The sequence below is a fragment of the Coregonus lavaretus genome, assembly GCF_964263955.1.
Source record: "Coregonus lavaretus genome assembly, chromosome: 10".
Taxonomy (NCBI): Eukaryota; Metazoa; Chordata; class Actinopteri; order Salmoniformes; family Salmonidae; genus Coregonus; species Coregonus lavaretus.
In genome coordinates, this window is record NC_139997.1 from 7,252,376 (window position 1) to 7,268,158 (window position 15,783).

The 15,783-nt window shown below is 48.8% G+C and overlaps 1 protein-coding gene across 1 annotated transcript in view; it reads right to left on the bottom strand.

The window, feature by feature from the left end:
* Positions 1 to 215: 215 nt before the first annotated feature.
* The window catches only part of LOC311135810 (uncharacterized protein), a gene marked incomplete at its 3' end in the record, with an annotated part of 21,801 nt that continues 6,233 nt past the window's right edge, over positions 216 to 15,783 (bottom strand). Inside the window, exons 4-5 of the mRNA XM_084169850.1 lie at positions 1,897 to 1,974; positions 216 to 236 (exon numbers count right to left, since the gene is read on the bottom strand). Of these exons, the coding sequence (XP_084025976.1) occupies positions 216 to 236; positions 1,897 to 1,974 (99 nt within the window). The remainder of the gene's footprint in view (positions 237 to 1,896; positions 1,975 to 15,783) is intronic.

The window sequence follows — 15,783 nt, forward strand, 5'->3', positions numbered from 1 at the left end:
ACACTCACTGATGTACAGAAACACACACACACACACTCTCACACACACTGACGTAGGCTATACACACACACACAGACACACACATATCGTCACACACACATACAGCACAGACTCCATTGAGGACCATAACGAGGCACGACGGGACTTGGCAGGGCGACATGGAGTGTTTTAATAATTGATTCTGGAAGGTTACAGTAGTTCTGGATCACTGTACTCTAATAGCCTTCAGAATCCTCCTGCAAGTACAGAGAGGGAAAAGTTACTTTAGGAATTATTAGTATTAAGTTATGTTCCCACTTGTGTAATAACTGATAACAAATGAGAAAAGTTCATCACAAACATACTATAGACGTAGGGTGATGATAGTGCATGAAACCCAAAAACATTATTGTGAAGAAACGGGAACATGGAGGATGATAACTCAGTGAAACATGGAGGATGATGACTCAGTAAAACATGGAGGATGATGACTCAGTGAAACATGGAGGATGATGACTCAGTGAAACATGGAGGATGATGACTCAGTAAAACATGGAGGATGATGACTCAGTAAAACATGGAGGATGATGACTCAGTGAAACATGGAGGATGATGACTCAGTGAAACATGGAGGATGATGACTCAGTAAAACATGGAGGATGATGACTCAGTAAAACATGGAGGATGATGACTCAGTAAAACATGGAGGATGATGACTCAGTGAAACATGGAGGATGATGACTCAGTGAAACATGGAGGATGATGACTCAGTAAAACATGGAGGATGATGACTCAGTGAAACATGGAGGATGATGACTCAGTAAAACATGGAGGATGATGACTCAGTGAAACATGGAGGATGATGACTCAGTGAAACATGGAGGATGATGACTCAGTAAAACATGGAGGATGATGACTCAGTGAAACATGGAGGATGATGACATAGTAAAACATGGAGGATGATGACTCAGTAAAACATGGAGGATGATGACTCAGTGAAACATGGAGGATGATGACTCAGTAAAACATGGAGGATGATGACTCAGTGATAACAGGAGGATGATGACTCAGTAAAACATGGAGAATGATGACTAAGTGACAACGGGAGGATGATGAGGAGTTAACCATTAATCACTGATTCAATGACTCAGTTTGATCCTCTTGATATCTCAGAAATCTTGATTTGATTGTCACAAGAGACTAGAGTAGGGCTCTCCAACCCTGTTCCTAGAGAGCTGCCCTCCTGTAGGTTTTCATTCCAACCCCAGTTGTAACTAACCTGATTCAGCTTATCAACCAGCTAATTACAAGAATCAGGTGTGCTAGGTTAGGGTTAGAGAGAGAACCTACAGGACGGTACGGTAACTCTCCAGGAACAGGGTTGGAGAGAGAACCTACAGGACGGTACGGTAACTCTCCAGGAACAGGGTTGGAGAGAGAACCTACAGGACGGTACGGTGACTCTCCAGGAACAGGGTTGGAGAGAGAACCTACAGGACGGTACGGTGACTCTCCAGGAACAGGGTTGGAGAGAGAACCTACAGGACGGTACGGTAACTCTCCAGGAACAGGGTTGGAGAGAGAACCTACAGGACGGTACGGTAACTCTCCAGGAACAGGGTTGGAGAGAGAACCTACAGGACGGTACGGTGACTCTCCAGGAACAGGGTTGGAGAGAGAACCTACAGGACGGTACGGTGACTCTCCAGGAACAGGGTTGGAGAGAGAACCTACAGGACGGTACGGTAACTCTCCAGGAACAGGGTTGGAGAGAGAACCTACAGGACGGTACGGTGACTCTCCAGGAACAGGGTTGGAGAGCCCTGTTCTAGAGCCTCAGACACTGAGGTTTCATCTACAGTAAACCTGTTGAAATAGTGATCTAGAAGATGTTAAGAGTGAAGGTAAATGTCCTACTTCTGCAGCAGCAGCATCACCCTCTGGGTCCGCTGGAGACTCCTTGATGGGCAAGTCTTTAGTCATAGCATCTTCATCCTGCAATAATAACACATTCACTGACCAGGTCAACAATGGAGAAGTGTTGGAAATAACCCCAGTGGACTATTGTCAACAACTTGTGTTAGTTGGTTGTTGCTGCAGTATATTCCTCTTTATTTATTTATTTTTATTTCACCTTTATTTAACCAGGTAAGCCAGTTGAGAACAAGTTCTCATTTACAACTGCGACCTGGCCAAGATAAAGCAAAGCAGTGCGATAAAAACAACAACAACAACACAGAGTTACACATGGGATAAACAAAACGTACAGTCAATAACACAATAGAAAATCTATATACAGTGTGTGCAAATGTAGTAAGTTATGGAGGTAAGGCAATAAATAGGACAGTAGAGATACTGGGGTGCAAATGAGCAAAATAAATAACAATATGGGGATGAGGTAGCTGGGTGGGCTAATTACAGATGGGCTGTGTACAGGTGCAGTGATCGGTAAACTGCTCTGACAACTGACGCTTAACGTTAGTGAGGGAGATAAGAGTCTCCAGCTTCAGAGATTTTTGCAGTTCGTTCCAGTCATTTGCAGCAGAGAACTGGAAGGAATGGCGGCCAAAGAAGGTGTTGGCTTTGGGGATGACCAGTGAGATATACCTGCTGGAGCGCATACCACGGGTGGGTGTTGCTATGGTGACCAATGAGCTAAAATAAGGCGGGGATTTGCATAGCAGTGATTTATAGATGACCTGGAGCCAGTGGGTTTGGTGACGAATATGTAGTGAGGGCCAGCCAACGAGAGCGTACAGGTCACAATGGTGGGTAGTATATGGGGCTTTGGTGACAATTTGCTGAGTAGAGTGTTGGAGGCTATTTTGTAAATTACATCGCCGAAGTCAAGGATCAGTAGGATAGTCAGTTTTACGAGGGCATGTTTGGCAGCATGAGCGAAGGAGGCTTTGTTGCGAAATAGGAAGCCGATTCTAGATTTAACTTTGGATTGGAGATGCTTTTTTTTTTTTTTTTTTTTTTTTTTTTATATTATTTTTTATTATTATTTTTTTTTATTATTATTTTTTTATTATTATTTTTTTTATAATATGTTTATTATTTTCCAATAAAAATAAAGTAAAAGAGACAGCAATACAAACAATGACATTCATTGTACTGTTGGATGGGATGGCCAGTTTAGAGGACAAAACAAAAGTTAACTCACACATACACAAAATAAAACAAAATCCTATTAGGTGGTACGTGTATAAGAAGACAGCATATAGTCATTACAAGCAGTGTAGTTCAGCCAAAAATAAATATTGAGTGGAGTACAGCACAGAGTAGCAGCAGATCGTCAGCCCAGTTATGAAGCGGGACTAGACCATTTATCCAGTATCGGCTGCCATATTTTGTAAAACAATGGACTTCTATTGGAGGTGTTGTATCGAATCTTTTCCATATGGATTACATTCCCTAAATCCCGTAACCACATTTCAAAGGTAGGTACAGTCTCCAATTTCCAAAATTGCAATATGAGCCTTTTGGCTAATAGAGTACAAAGAGAGACAGCTTTCCCCTCCTGGTTATTCCCATCAACTGTACCAAACAGAGCGATCAATGGGTCTGGGGCTAGAACTCTATCAAAGGCCTTAGATAAGTAATCAAAAATGAGAGCCCAGTAAGCCTGTAATTTAGGACATGTCCAGAATAAGTGGGACAACGTCCCCTGGATTGGAGATGCTTAATGTGAGTCTGGAAGGAGAGTTTACGGTCTAACCAGACACCTAGGTATTTGTAGTTGTCCACATATTCTAAGTCAGACCCGCAGAGAGTAGTGATTCTAGTCGTGCGGGCGGGTGCAAGCAGCATTCGATTGAAGAGCATGCATTTAGTTTTACTAGCATTTAATCGCAGTTGGAGGCTACGGAAGGAGTGTTGTATGGCATTGAAGCTCGTTTGGAGGTTTGTTAACACAGTGTCCAATGAAGGGCCAGATGTATACAAAATGGTGTCGTCTGCGTAGAGGTGGATCTGAGAGTCACCAGCAGCAAGAGCGACATCATTGATATACACAGAGAATAGAGTCGGCCCGAGAATTTAACCCTGTGGCACCCCCATAGAGACTGCCAGAGGTCCAGACAACAGGCCCTCCGATTTGACACATTGAACTCTATCTGAGAAGTAGTTGGTGAACCAGGCGAGGCAGTCATTTGAGAAACCAAGGCTATTTAGTCTGCCAATAAGAATGCGGTGATTGACAGAGTCGAAAGCCTTGGCCAGGTCGATGAAGACGGCTGCACAGTACTGTCTTTTATCGATCGCGGTTATAATATCGTTTAGGACCTTGAGCGTGGCTGAGGTGCACCCATGACCAGCTCAGAAACCAGATTGCATAGCGGAGAAGGTACGGTGGGATTCGAAATGATCTGTTTGTTAACTTGGCTTTCAAATACTTTCGAAAGGCAGGGCAGGATGGATATAGGTCTGTAACAGTTTGAATCTAGAGTGTCACCCCCTTTGAAGAGGGGGATGACCGCGGCAGCTTTCCAATCTCTGGGAATCTCAGACGATACGAAAGAGAGGTTGAACAGGCTAGTAATAGGGGTTGCGACAATTTCGGCGGCTAATTTTAGAAAGAAAGGGTCCAGATTGTCTAGCCCAGCTGATTTGTAGGGGTCCAGATTTTGCAGCTCTTTCAGAACATCAGCTGTCTGAATTTGGGTGAAGGAGAAGCGGGGGGGGGGGGGGCATGGGCAAGTTGCAGCGCAGGGTGCAGAGCTGGTGGCCAGGGTAGGGGTTAGCCAGGTGGAAAGCATGGCCAGCAGTAGCAAAATGCTTGTTGAAATTCTCAATTATCGTAGATTTATCAGTGGTGACAGTGTTTCCTAGCCTCAGTGCAGTGGGCAGCTGGGAGGAGGTGCTCTTATTCTCCTGTATTAACTCGTAATGCCTTGTATTGTTGGTAATGACAACCGTACTAACAATTACAGGATGTGGGAAACAAACCAAACAGTTAGTTGCTTCTTGATCCATGTGTTGTTCTGTGCTGTGCAACAATACAAGGCATTACGAGTTAATACAGGAGGAGAGGCTCCTCCACACACACACACACACACACACACACACACACACAGCAGAGAGTAGAGCTTGATTGGTGCTTGGCATTGGTGTGACCTTCTCTAATAAGATACACAGGTGACACACACAGCTCCACTCTCAGTGTGTGTGTGTGTGTGTGTGTGTGAGACACGGCTACCAGCTGACACAACCTGAGAGCAGTTACAATGTAGTGCAGGCCCAGGTGCTCCCTCTCTCTCTCTCTCTCTCTCTCTCTCTCTCTCTCTCTCTCTCTCTCTCTCTCTCTCTCTCTCTCTCTCTCTCTCTCTCCTCCCTCCCTCCCTATCTCTCTCTTCTCCCTGCCTCCCTCCCTCCCTCCCTATCTCTCTCTCTCTCTCTCTCTCTCTCTCTCTCTCTCTCTCTCTCTCTCTCTCTCTCTCTCTCTCTCTCTCTCTCTCTCTCTCTCTCTCTGTCTCTCTCCTCCCTCCCCCCTCCTTCCCTCCCCCTCCCTTTCTTCCCCCCCTCTCTCTCTCTCCTCCCTCCCCCCTCCCTATCTCTCTCTCCCTCGCTCACTCTCTCGCTCTCCCTCTCCCTCTCTCTCTCCTCCTGCCATTCCATTTGACACCGCCCACCGTGTCTCCGTCTGTTCACGCAGCAGAGCCAGAGACACACACACACATACACACACACACATACACACACACACATACACACACACTTACACACACACATACACACACAGAAAGAAACACACCACACATCATCTCCCAACACTCACCCTGGCCAATGAATACTGTCTCTACTGTTCTACTTTCTATTCTGCTAATCATCTCAAGAAACCAAAAAAGTACGTGGACACTTCAAATTAGTGGATTCGGCTGTTTCAGCCACACCCGTTGCTGACAGGTGTATAAAATCGAGCACACAGCCATGCAATCGCCATAGACAAACTCTGTCAGTAGAATGGGCCGTTCTGAAGAGCTCAGTGACTTATATAGTTAGTTCAGTACATGATAATACTTATCGTATAAAGACAATATTTATCCAGCTAAGTAGTAACTTGTAACTAAGTAATACGTTCATTTCTTCACCATTTCTTAAGCCTTTCATTTCCCATATGAAACATTGACAGGATATTGATTGTGTGGCTCAACAACAGGTCTTACCACAGAACAGCATCTGTGACATGAGTCAATGAGTCAGTCTACGGGAGCTGATGAGGTTGGTTCTCTGTTTTGTCTTACCAGCACAAATCCATTTACCAGCCTGAGCCGTCTCCTCCTCACACAAACAATCACCAGCAGCCGTGTGTGTGTGTGTGTGTGTCAGGGTTTCTGTTAGGAAGATGTGGCACCGGACATTTGACTGGCAACATTTTAATTGAACAGACATTTGAAAAATGTACCGGACCCATATGCATTGGGTGTGTAACCTAATTAGGGCGTCCACCCACGGTGCTCAGAATGACAGAAATCACATTTAGATTATGGCAATTAATATTAACATGCAAGTCGAGGATGCAACGATGTGCGGCCCTTCTTACGGAATTCTGATGTGCACTGTTAGAATAACTGTCCACATTTACTTTTCCTCAGCCAACAAGACGAGTAACGAACAGAAAAATCACTAGCCTATGTCAATCTACTATTGTAGAAAAGTTAAGCCTACCTATTCTATTGGTCAGCTTGTCAAGAAAGAATAGCCTATTCCAAACAGACTCTGGGACAGTTGTGGGAAGATGGATCCCTAAATCATACAACCAGTTGGCCTAGGCTACATTATTAATTTTTTAACGTTAAAAAGCAATGAATCTGTTGTAACAGATCAGAACGTTTAGCTTAAAATGTTGATCAATTATTATTTCTTCACATTATAAGTGCAGCAATGTGCACAAGGCAGTAGGCTACGCGCGATTGTTCATCCATAATGCATTTAGCGAGAAAACACTGTTGTCAAAAGGGCACTGCACATGCATACGGTCTCCAGCCCATTGCAAAGTGACGTGCTGATGAAGCCTGCCTTCAGTTGCAGTTTGATGCAGTTTGGGAACTCGGAAATCTCAGAGTTCCGACTTCAGTGTCATGGGCCTCTCACTCCACCGGGTTACCACCTTAATTTTCTTCCACTCTGCTCACCACTCTCTCTACTCAGCCTAACTAGCTCCACCTGTCCCTGCTCTGCTCTGCTCTAATTACTCTGCCAGCTGCGCTGCATTACCCACTACCTCTCCCAGTATTTAAGGCCCTGTCTTTCAGCTCTCCGGTGTCAGATCGTCTGCAAAGCTCACACCCGGAACCTGTTTGCTCGCGCTTCTGGCTCACCCTGGTTTTGTGACCCCGGACCTGCCTGTTTTTTGGATACTCTTCTGCCTCAGGAGATCCAGACCTGCTTCTGCCATTACGACTCCTGACTTCTCTTCAATCCCGGTAACTCTGACCAGCCTTCTGCCTTGCTACTACGTATTTTGGATTTCCCTTGAACTGTACTGCTGCCTGGTTTCATTCCGCCCTGTTGTGTCTGTGTCTCCCCCCCCCAGGACTTCTGGACCACCCACCACCGGCTTCATAGGACGCATCGCTGCCACTGGGGGGGGCACAGACCCAGCGCACTGGACGGGATCCCTGTTACCCCTGGAGCCTTCATTCACTCCCTACTTCCCTTTTTCCTTAAGTTTAATAAACTTTCTGGTGTGACGCAATTGTGGTCCTCTGGTCGTCTGTCTGAACCGTGACAGTACGATCTGACCATTATGGACTCAGCGCACACTTTCCCCGACATGGAAACCGATGAGCATGAGCAGCAGTTCCAGCAGCAGCAACAACAACTCGCCATGATCATTCAACTCCTCACCAACCTTACCCCAGCCAGTCTGCCCACCAGCCCAGCCCCCGAGTTACCTGCCCCGGTCATTGCAGCCGCTGCTCCGGAACCCAAGATTGGAAACCCCGAGCGGTTCAACGGCGATTCAACCCAGGTCCGGCCATTCCTGACTAGCTGCCGACTTCAGTTCTCCTTGCAGCCAAGGACCTTCGCCACGGAGGGGGCTAAAGTTGGGTATGCCATCACTCACCTGACGGGCCGAGCTCGACTCTGGGGAACAGCAGAGTTCGAACGTCAAACCCCCGCATGTGCAACCTTCGACCTGTTTGCTGAGGAGATGCTGAAGGTGTTTGACCTGGATTCACCCACCGCAGAGGCGTCTCGTGAACTGTTCAGTATTCGACAAGGCAGACGTACAGTCGCAGACCATTCCATCGACTTCCGAACCCTGGCTAGACGAAGTTCTTGGAACACACCATCGTTGGTGGACGCGTTCTTCCATAGTTTGGCTGACTATATCAAGGACGAGTTGGTCTCCCATGAACTGCCTTCCACTCTTGATGAAGCCATCGCACTGACTGTCAGGATCGACAGAAGGATACAGACCCGTCGTCGTGAGAGGGGGCGCCAAGGTCCACCTACTACCGGCATTCGGAGAGATCCGACTGGGCTCCTGTCATCTACTGCCACTCACCCAGGTCAGCTTGATCAGTCTGAGCCTATGGAGATTGGGCGAGCCTCCCTCACTCCTGCAGAGCGCCAGCGCCGCTTCACCTCAAACCTCTGCCTCTATTGTGGAGGTGATGGACATCGTGTGGTAACCTGCCCTTTAAAGGGCCGAAGCTCACCGGGCATAGGGGGAGTCCGGTTGAGTTCAATGACCATCCAGTCCTCCGACCGCAAACCCCTGCTGCAAGTTCACCTCCGCCTCTCTGACTCAACTCACACCCTGGCTGCTCTGGTGGATTCTGGCGCCGAAGCCAACATAATGGACATCAAGCTGGCACGCCAACTGGGACTGGAGAACCTCCGTTTGACACCTCCTATTCCTGCCCGGGCACTGGACGGACACTTACTCGGATCGGTCACTCATGTCACGGCCCCGGTCTCGATGGGTCTGTCCGGAAACCATCAAGAAACTATCCAGTTTCACCTGCTCCCCTCTCCAGGCCAACCCCTCATCCTGGGTTACCCATGGCTCCGCCGGCACAACCCTCAGCTCGACTGGGTGACCGGGGTGATCAGGGAGTGGGGAGAGGACTGCCACCGAACCTGCCTGCTTGCTGCCGCACTACCCCCTCGGCCAGTACCTACTAACTCCGCTCCTGACCTCTCCAATGTCCCAGAATGCTACCATGGTCTCAGAGAGGTGTTTAACAAAGCAAGAGCCACATCTCTGCCCCCTCACCGACCGTACGACTGTGCCATCGACCTCCTCCCTGGAACAGCTCCTCCAAGGGGTCGTCTTTATTCGTTGTCTGCTCCTGAAAGAAAGTCCATGGAGGACTACATCAATGGCTCTCTGTCCGCAGGATTAATCCGTTCATCTTCATCTCCTGCTGGTGCTGGCTTCTTCTTTGTGGGGAAGAAGGACGGATCTCTTCGCCCCTGCATCGACTACAGGGGACTCAACGACATCACAGTGAAAAACCGTTACCCTCTGCCTCTGCTCACCTCTGCTTTTGAGTTGCTCCAGGGAGCCACTGTTTTTACCAAGTTGGTGCTGTGATTTCTCAGTGGGCTGCGGAGGATAGGAAGCTCCATCCCTGTGCCTTTTTCTCACGTCGGTTGTCCCCCTCTGAGTGCAATTACGACATAGGGAACCGTGAGCTGCTGGCTGTGAAGCTTGCCTTGGAGGAGTGGCGTCACTGGCTGGAGGGGTCCACCATTCCATTTCTCGTTTGGACCGATCATAAGAACTTGGAGTACATCCGCACGGCCAAACGGTTGAACTCCAGGCAGTCCCGCTGGGCCCTGTTCTTCACCAGGTTTAATTTCACTCTGTCATACCGGCCTGGATCACGCAACACCAAGCCAGACGCCCTCTCCCGTCAATTCCAGAAGGATGACACCCCCTCCAAGGACCCTGTGTCGATTCTGCCAAGTCCCTGCATCGTTGCAGCTCTGACCTGGGCTGTTGAGGAACAGGTGCTGGAGGCTCTCCGTAACCAGCCAGGTCCCAGCACTTGCCCAGCTGACCGCCTTTTTGTCCCCGAAGACCTGAGGTCCCAGGTCGTTCAGTGGGGACATGACTCCCGCCTAGCTTGTCACCCTGGCTCCACCCGCACTTACAACCTGCTCGCCCAGAGGTTCTGGTGGCCCTCTCTGAGGAAGGATGTACGGGAATTCGTCCAAGCCTGCCCCATCTGCAACCAACACAAGTCGTCCTGCCAGCCCCCAGCCGGATTGCTGCAGCCCCTGCCTGTGCCCAGACGTCCCTGGTCTCACATCGCCCTTGACTTTGTCACGGGGCTGCCCCCTTCAAGTGGCATGACCGTCATTCTCACCATCGTTGACCGTTTCAGCAAGATGGCACACTTCATTCCCCTCCCCAAGCTCCCAACCGCCAAGGAGACCGCCCAGGTGGTCCTGGAACACGTCTTCCGGATCCACGGACTGCCAAAGGATGTAGTTTCTGACCGTGGTCCACAATTCTCCTCCGCTTTTTGGAAGGAGTTCTGTCACCTGCTGGGAGCCACAGTCAGTCTGACTTCCGGATTCCATCCCCAATCCAATGGGCAGTCAGAGCGGGCTAATCAGGAGCTCGAGAAGGCACTGCGATGCATGACTTCACGCAACCCCCACTCCTGGTCGCAGCAATTGACATGGGTGGAGTACGCACACAATTCTCTGACCTGCTCTGCCATCGGTATGTCCCCTTTCCAATGTGTTTATGGATACCAGCCTCCTCTATTTGCCAGCCAGGAGGAGGAGGTTACTTGCCCATCTGCACTTGCTTTTGCCCGTCGATGTCGCCGCACCTGGTCACAAGCCCGAGCCACACTCCTCAGATCCGTTGCCAGCTACACTACCGGGGCCAACCGTCGGAGAATTCCTGCTCCCACCTACCATGTTGGTCAAAGGGTGTGGTTGTCATCGAAGAACCTGCCACTCAGGGTGGAGTCGCAGAAGCTGGCACCTCGATTCATTGGCCCATTCCCTATCATAAGAGTGATTAGCCCAACTGCTGTCCGGCTCCAACTGCCTAATTCCCTGAGGGTGCACCCCACTTTCCATGTGTCTAAGATTAAGCCCATCCATGAGAGTCCGCTGGTCCCTGCTGCGCCTGGTCCTCCTCCTCCACGGCTCGTCGATGGTGGTCTGGTTTACACCGTCCGCCGCCTGCTTCGGTCCAGACGGAGGGGTAGGGGTCTCCAGTACCTCATTGACTGGGAGGGCTATGGACCTGAGGAAAGGACCTGGGTGCCAGCTAGTCGGATTGTGGATAGGACTCTCATCACCGCTTTCCACCAACGGCATCCTGATCAACCTACAATCCGTAGGGGCCGCCCCAGAGGGGTCCCTAACCGTCCGGCCCGCTCGGCTTCCTGTCCTGTGCCTGATCCTGTCTCGGGACCTGTCCCATCTCCCGACCACGGCCCTCCGGCTTCCTCCGAGGATGAGGACGTTCACTCGGACCGTTCGGAGGAGTTCTAGCCCTCCTCCGGCTCCCCTCCTCCCGCCCGGCGCGGTGTTGCTCTTGGGACTTCTGGGGCCGTCCCTTGGGGGGGGGGTTCTGTCATGGGCCTCTCACTCCACCGGGTTACCACCTTAATTTTCTTCCACTCTGCTCACCACTCTCTCTACTCAGCCTAACTAGCTCCACCTGTCCCTGCTCTGCTCTGCTCTAATTACTCTGCCAGCTGCGCTGCATTACCCACTACCTCTCCCAGTATTTAAGGCCCTGTCTTTCAGCTCTCCGGTGTCAGATCGTCTGCAAAGCTCACACCCGGAACCTGTTTGCTCGCGCTTCTGGCTCACCCTGGTTTTGTGACCCCGGACCTGCCTGTTTTTTGGATACTCTTCTGCCTCAGGAGATCCAGACCTGCTTCTGCCATTACGACTCCTGACTTCTCTTCAATCCCGGTAACTCTGACCAGCCTTCTGCCTTGCTACTACGTATTTTGGATTTCCCTTGAACTGTACTGCTGCCTGGTTTCATTCCGCCCTGTTGTGTCTGTGTCTCCCCCCCCCAGGACTTCTGGACCACCCACCACCGGCTTCATAGGACGCATCGCTGCCACTGGGGGGGGCACAGACCCAGCGCACTGGACGGGATCCCTGTTACCCCTGGAGCCTTCATTCACTCCCTACTTCCCTTTTTCCTTAAGTTTAATAAACTTTCTGGTGTGACGCAATTGTGGTCCTCTGGTCGTCTGTCTGAACCGTGACAGTCAGTGCATTCAAGATAACTGGGAACTGGGAAAAAAACAAGCTCCGACTGGGAAAAAACGTTTTGAACAGTCATCCAACTCGGAATTCCAACTCGGGAACATGGGCCTCTTTCTAGAGCGCTGACTTTCCGACCTGAAGATCACTGACGTCATGATTGACCTCGTATTATTCTGAGTTCCCAGGTGTCTTGAAAGCACCACAAGATGCTGCAGCAGCAGTAGCTCTCGCGCCGTCTGACAGATTTTCCACTCAAAGACTCTGTATCTGTGTGCTGTACGCGTGTGATAAATAAGATACATAACGAATATAAACATAATAAAGATACATAACGAATATACGAATATAAATTCTGCAAATTAACCTATAAACCGATAAGCATGACCGGTCAAATGTATTTCCATGGACTGGTATTTACATCAATGAAGAGGCTAAAAACATTATTTCACAATGGGATTTCTTCTTCTTCTCCTGGACAATTGGCCAGCGGCAATTTTATACATCGGCTTTTTAAAAAAAAATATCGGACAAAAGTCGGCTGTTACCGGCTAACGGAAACCCTGGTGTGTGTTCTATCCAGCGTCCTCGCCCTTCCTCCCTCGTCGTCAGACAGCCAATCTCTAATTGATGGCTGGTGGCTGGCTGCTGTGGACAACCACATGAAAGTGGATCCCTCAGCTCCCTCGCCTGCTGATCTCTTGCTTGCTTTAGGAAGGAGGGATTGAGAGACGATAGAGGGATAAATAACAGTAACGAGAGATGGAGCCTGGGTCGGAGACCCCTAGGCAGAAGTGCCCCTTTGATGGGTTCTAACATGGGGTCGGTCGGTCGATTGGACCTTTTTAATTTGATCGATAGCAATGACACTGTAATGACTGGGGCTCAGAACACAAGCAGGGAACATACTAAAGCTAGGACACTGTAATGACTGGGGCTCAGAACACAAGCAGGGAACATACTAAAGCTAGGACACTGTAATGACTGGGGCTCAGAACACAAGCAGGGAACATACTAAAGCTAGGACACTGTAATGACTGGGGCTCAGAACACAAGCAGGGAACATACTAAAGCTAGGACACTGTAATGACTGGGGCTCAGAACACAAGCAGGGAACATACTAAAGCTAGGACACTGTAATGACTGGGGCTCAGAACACAAGCAGGGAACATACTAAAGCTAGGACACTGTAATGACTGGGGCTCAGAACACAAGCAGGGAACATACTAAAGCTAGGACACTGTAATGACTGGGGCTCAGAACACAAGCAGGGAACATACTAAAGCTAGGACACTGTAATGACTGGGGCTCAGAACACAAGCAGGGAACATACTAAAGCTAGGACACTGTAATGACTGGGGCTCAGAACACAAGCAGGGAACATACTAAAGCTAGGACACTGTAATGACTGGGGCTCAGAACACAAGCAGGGAACATACTAAAGCTAGGACACTGTAATGACTGGGGCTCAGAACACAAGCAGGGAACATACTAAAGCTAGGACACTGTAATGACTGGGGCTCAGAACACAAGCAGGGAACATACTAAAGCTAGGACACTGTAATGACTGGGGCTCAGAACACAAGCAGGGAACATACTAAAGCTAGGACACTGTAATGACTGGGGCTCAGAACACAAGCAGGGAACATACTAAAGCTAGGACACTGTAATGACTGGGGCTCAGAACACAAGCAGGGAACATACTAAAGCTAGGACACTGTAATGACTGGGGCTCAGAACACAAGCAGGGAACATACTAAAGCTAGGACACTGTAATGACTGGGGCTCAGAACACAAGCAGGGAACATACTAAAGCTAGGACACTGTAATGACTGGGGCTCAGAACACAAGCAGGGAACATACTAAAGCTAGGACACTGTAATGACTGGGGCTCAGAACACAAGCAGGGAACATACTAAAGCTAGGACACTGTAATGACTGGGGCTCAGAACACAAGCAGGGAACATACTAAAGCTAGGACACTGTAATGACTGGGGCTCAGAACACAAGCAGGGAACATACTAAAGCTAGGACACTGTAATGACTGGGGCTCAGAACACAAGCAGGGAACATACTAAAGCTAGGACACTGTAATGACTGGGGCTCAGAACACAAGCAGGGAACATACTAAAGCTAGGACACTGTAATGACTGGGGCTCAGAACACAAGCAGGGAACATACTAAAGCTAGGACACTGTAATGACTGGGGCTCAGAACACAAGCAGGGAACATACTAAAGCTAGGACACTGTAATGACTGGGGCTCAGAACACAAGCAGGGAACATACTAAAGCTAGGACACTGTAATGACTGGGGCTCAGAACACAAGCAGGGAACATACTAAAGCTAGGACACTGTAATGACTGGGGCTCAGAACACAAGCAGGGAACATATTAAAGCTCCAAATGAGATCAATCCAATTCAGTCTCTGGCTTCGTCCCAAATGGCATTCTATTCCCTATACAGTGCACTACTTTTGACCAGGGCCCATAGTGCACTACTTTTGACCAGGGCCCATAGTGCACTACTTTTGACCAGGGCCCATAGTGCACTACTTTTGGAAGACATGAATAGGCGTTACACGGAGGACATGATTAGGCGTTACACGGAGGACATGATTAGGCGTTACACGGAGGACATGATTAGGCGTTACATGTAGGACATGATTAGGCATAACACGGAGGACATGATTAGGCGTTACACAGAGGACATGATTAGGCGTTACACGGAGGACATGATTAGGCGTTACACAGAGGACATGATTAGGCGTTACACGGAGGACATGATTAGGCGTTACACGGAGGACATGATTAGGCGTTACACAGGGTTTGGAGATAAAGAGCTTGGTGGCCATTTGGCTACAGGAAATACCACAATCAAACCTCTTTCAAAACAAATCAAATGGACGGGGGATTGTGTCGTCGCAAAGGCGATTAACAGAGAAATCAAATATTGCAATTTGATGAAATACAGCGCAGACCCCTTCCCTTTTTCCAAATTTTGTTACGTTACAGCCTGATTCTAAAATGGATTAAATAATTATTTCCCCTCATCAATCTACACACAATACCCCATAATGACAAAGCGAAAACAGGTTTTTAGATTTTAGATTTTTTTAACCTTATTAACATAAGTATTCAGACCTGTTGCTATGAGTCTCGAAATTGAGCTCAGGTGAATCCTGTTTCCATTGATCATCCTTGAGATGTTTCTACAACTTGATTGGAGTCCACCTGTGATACATTCAATTGATTGGACATGATTTGGAAAGGCACACACCTGTCTATATAAGGTCCCACAGTTGACAGTGCATGTCCGAGCAGAAATCAAGCCATGAGGTCGAAGGAATTGTCCGTAGAGCTCCGAGGCAGGATTGTGTCAATGCACAGATCTGGGGAAGGGTACCAAAAAATGTCAGTAGCATTGAAAATCCCCAAGAACACAGTGGCCTCCATCATTCTTAAATGGAAGAAGTTTGGAACCACCAAGACTCTTCCTAGAGCAATCTGGGGAGAAGGTTATTGGTCAGGGATGTGACCAAGAACCCGATGGTCACTCTGACAGAGCTCCAGAGTTCCTCTGTGGAGATGGGAGA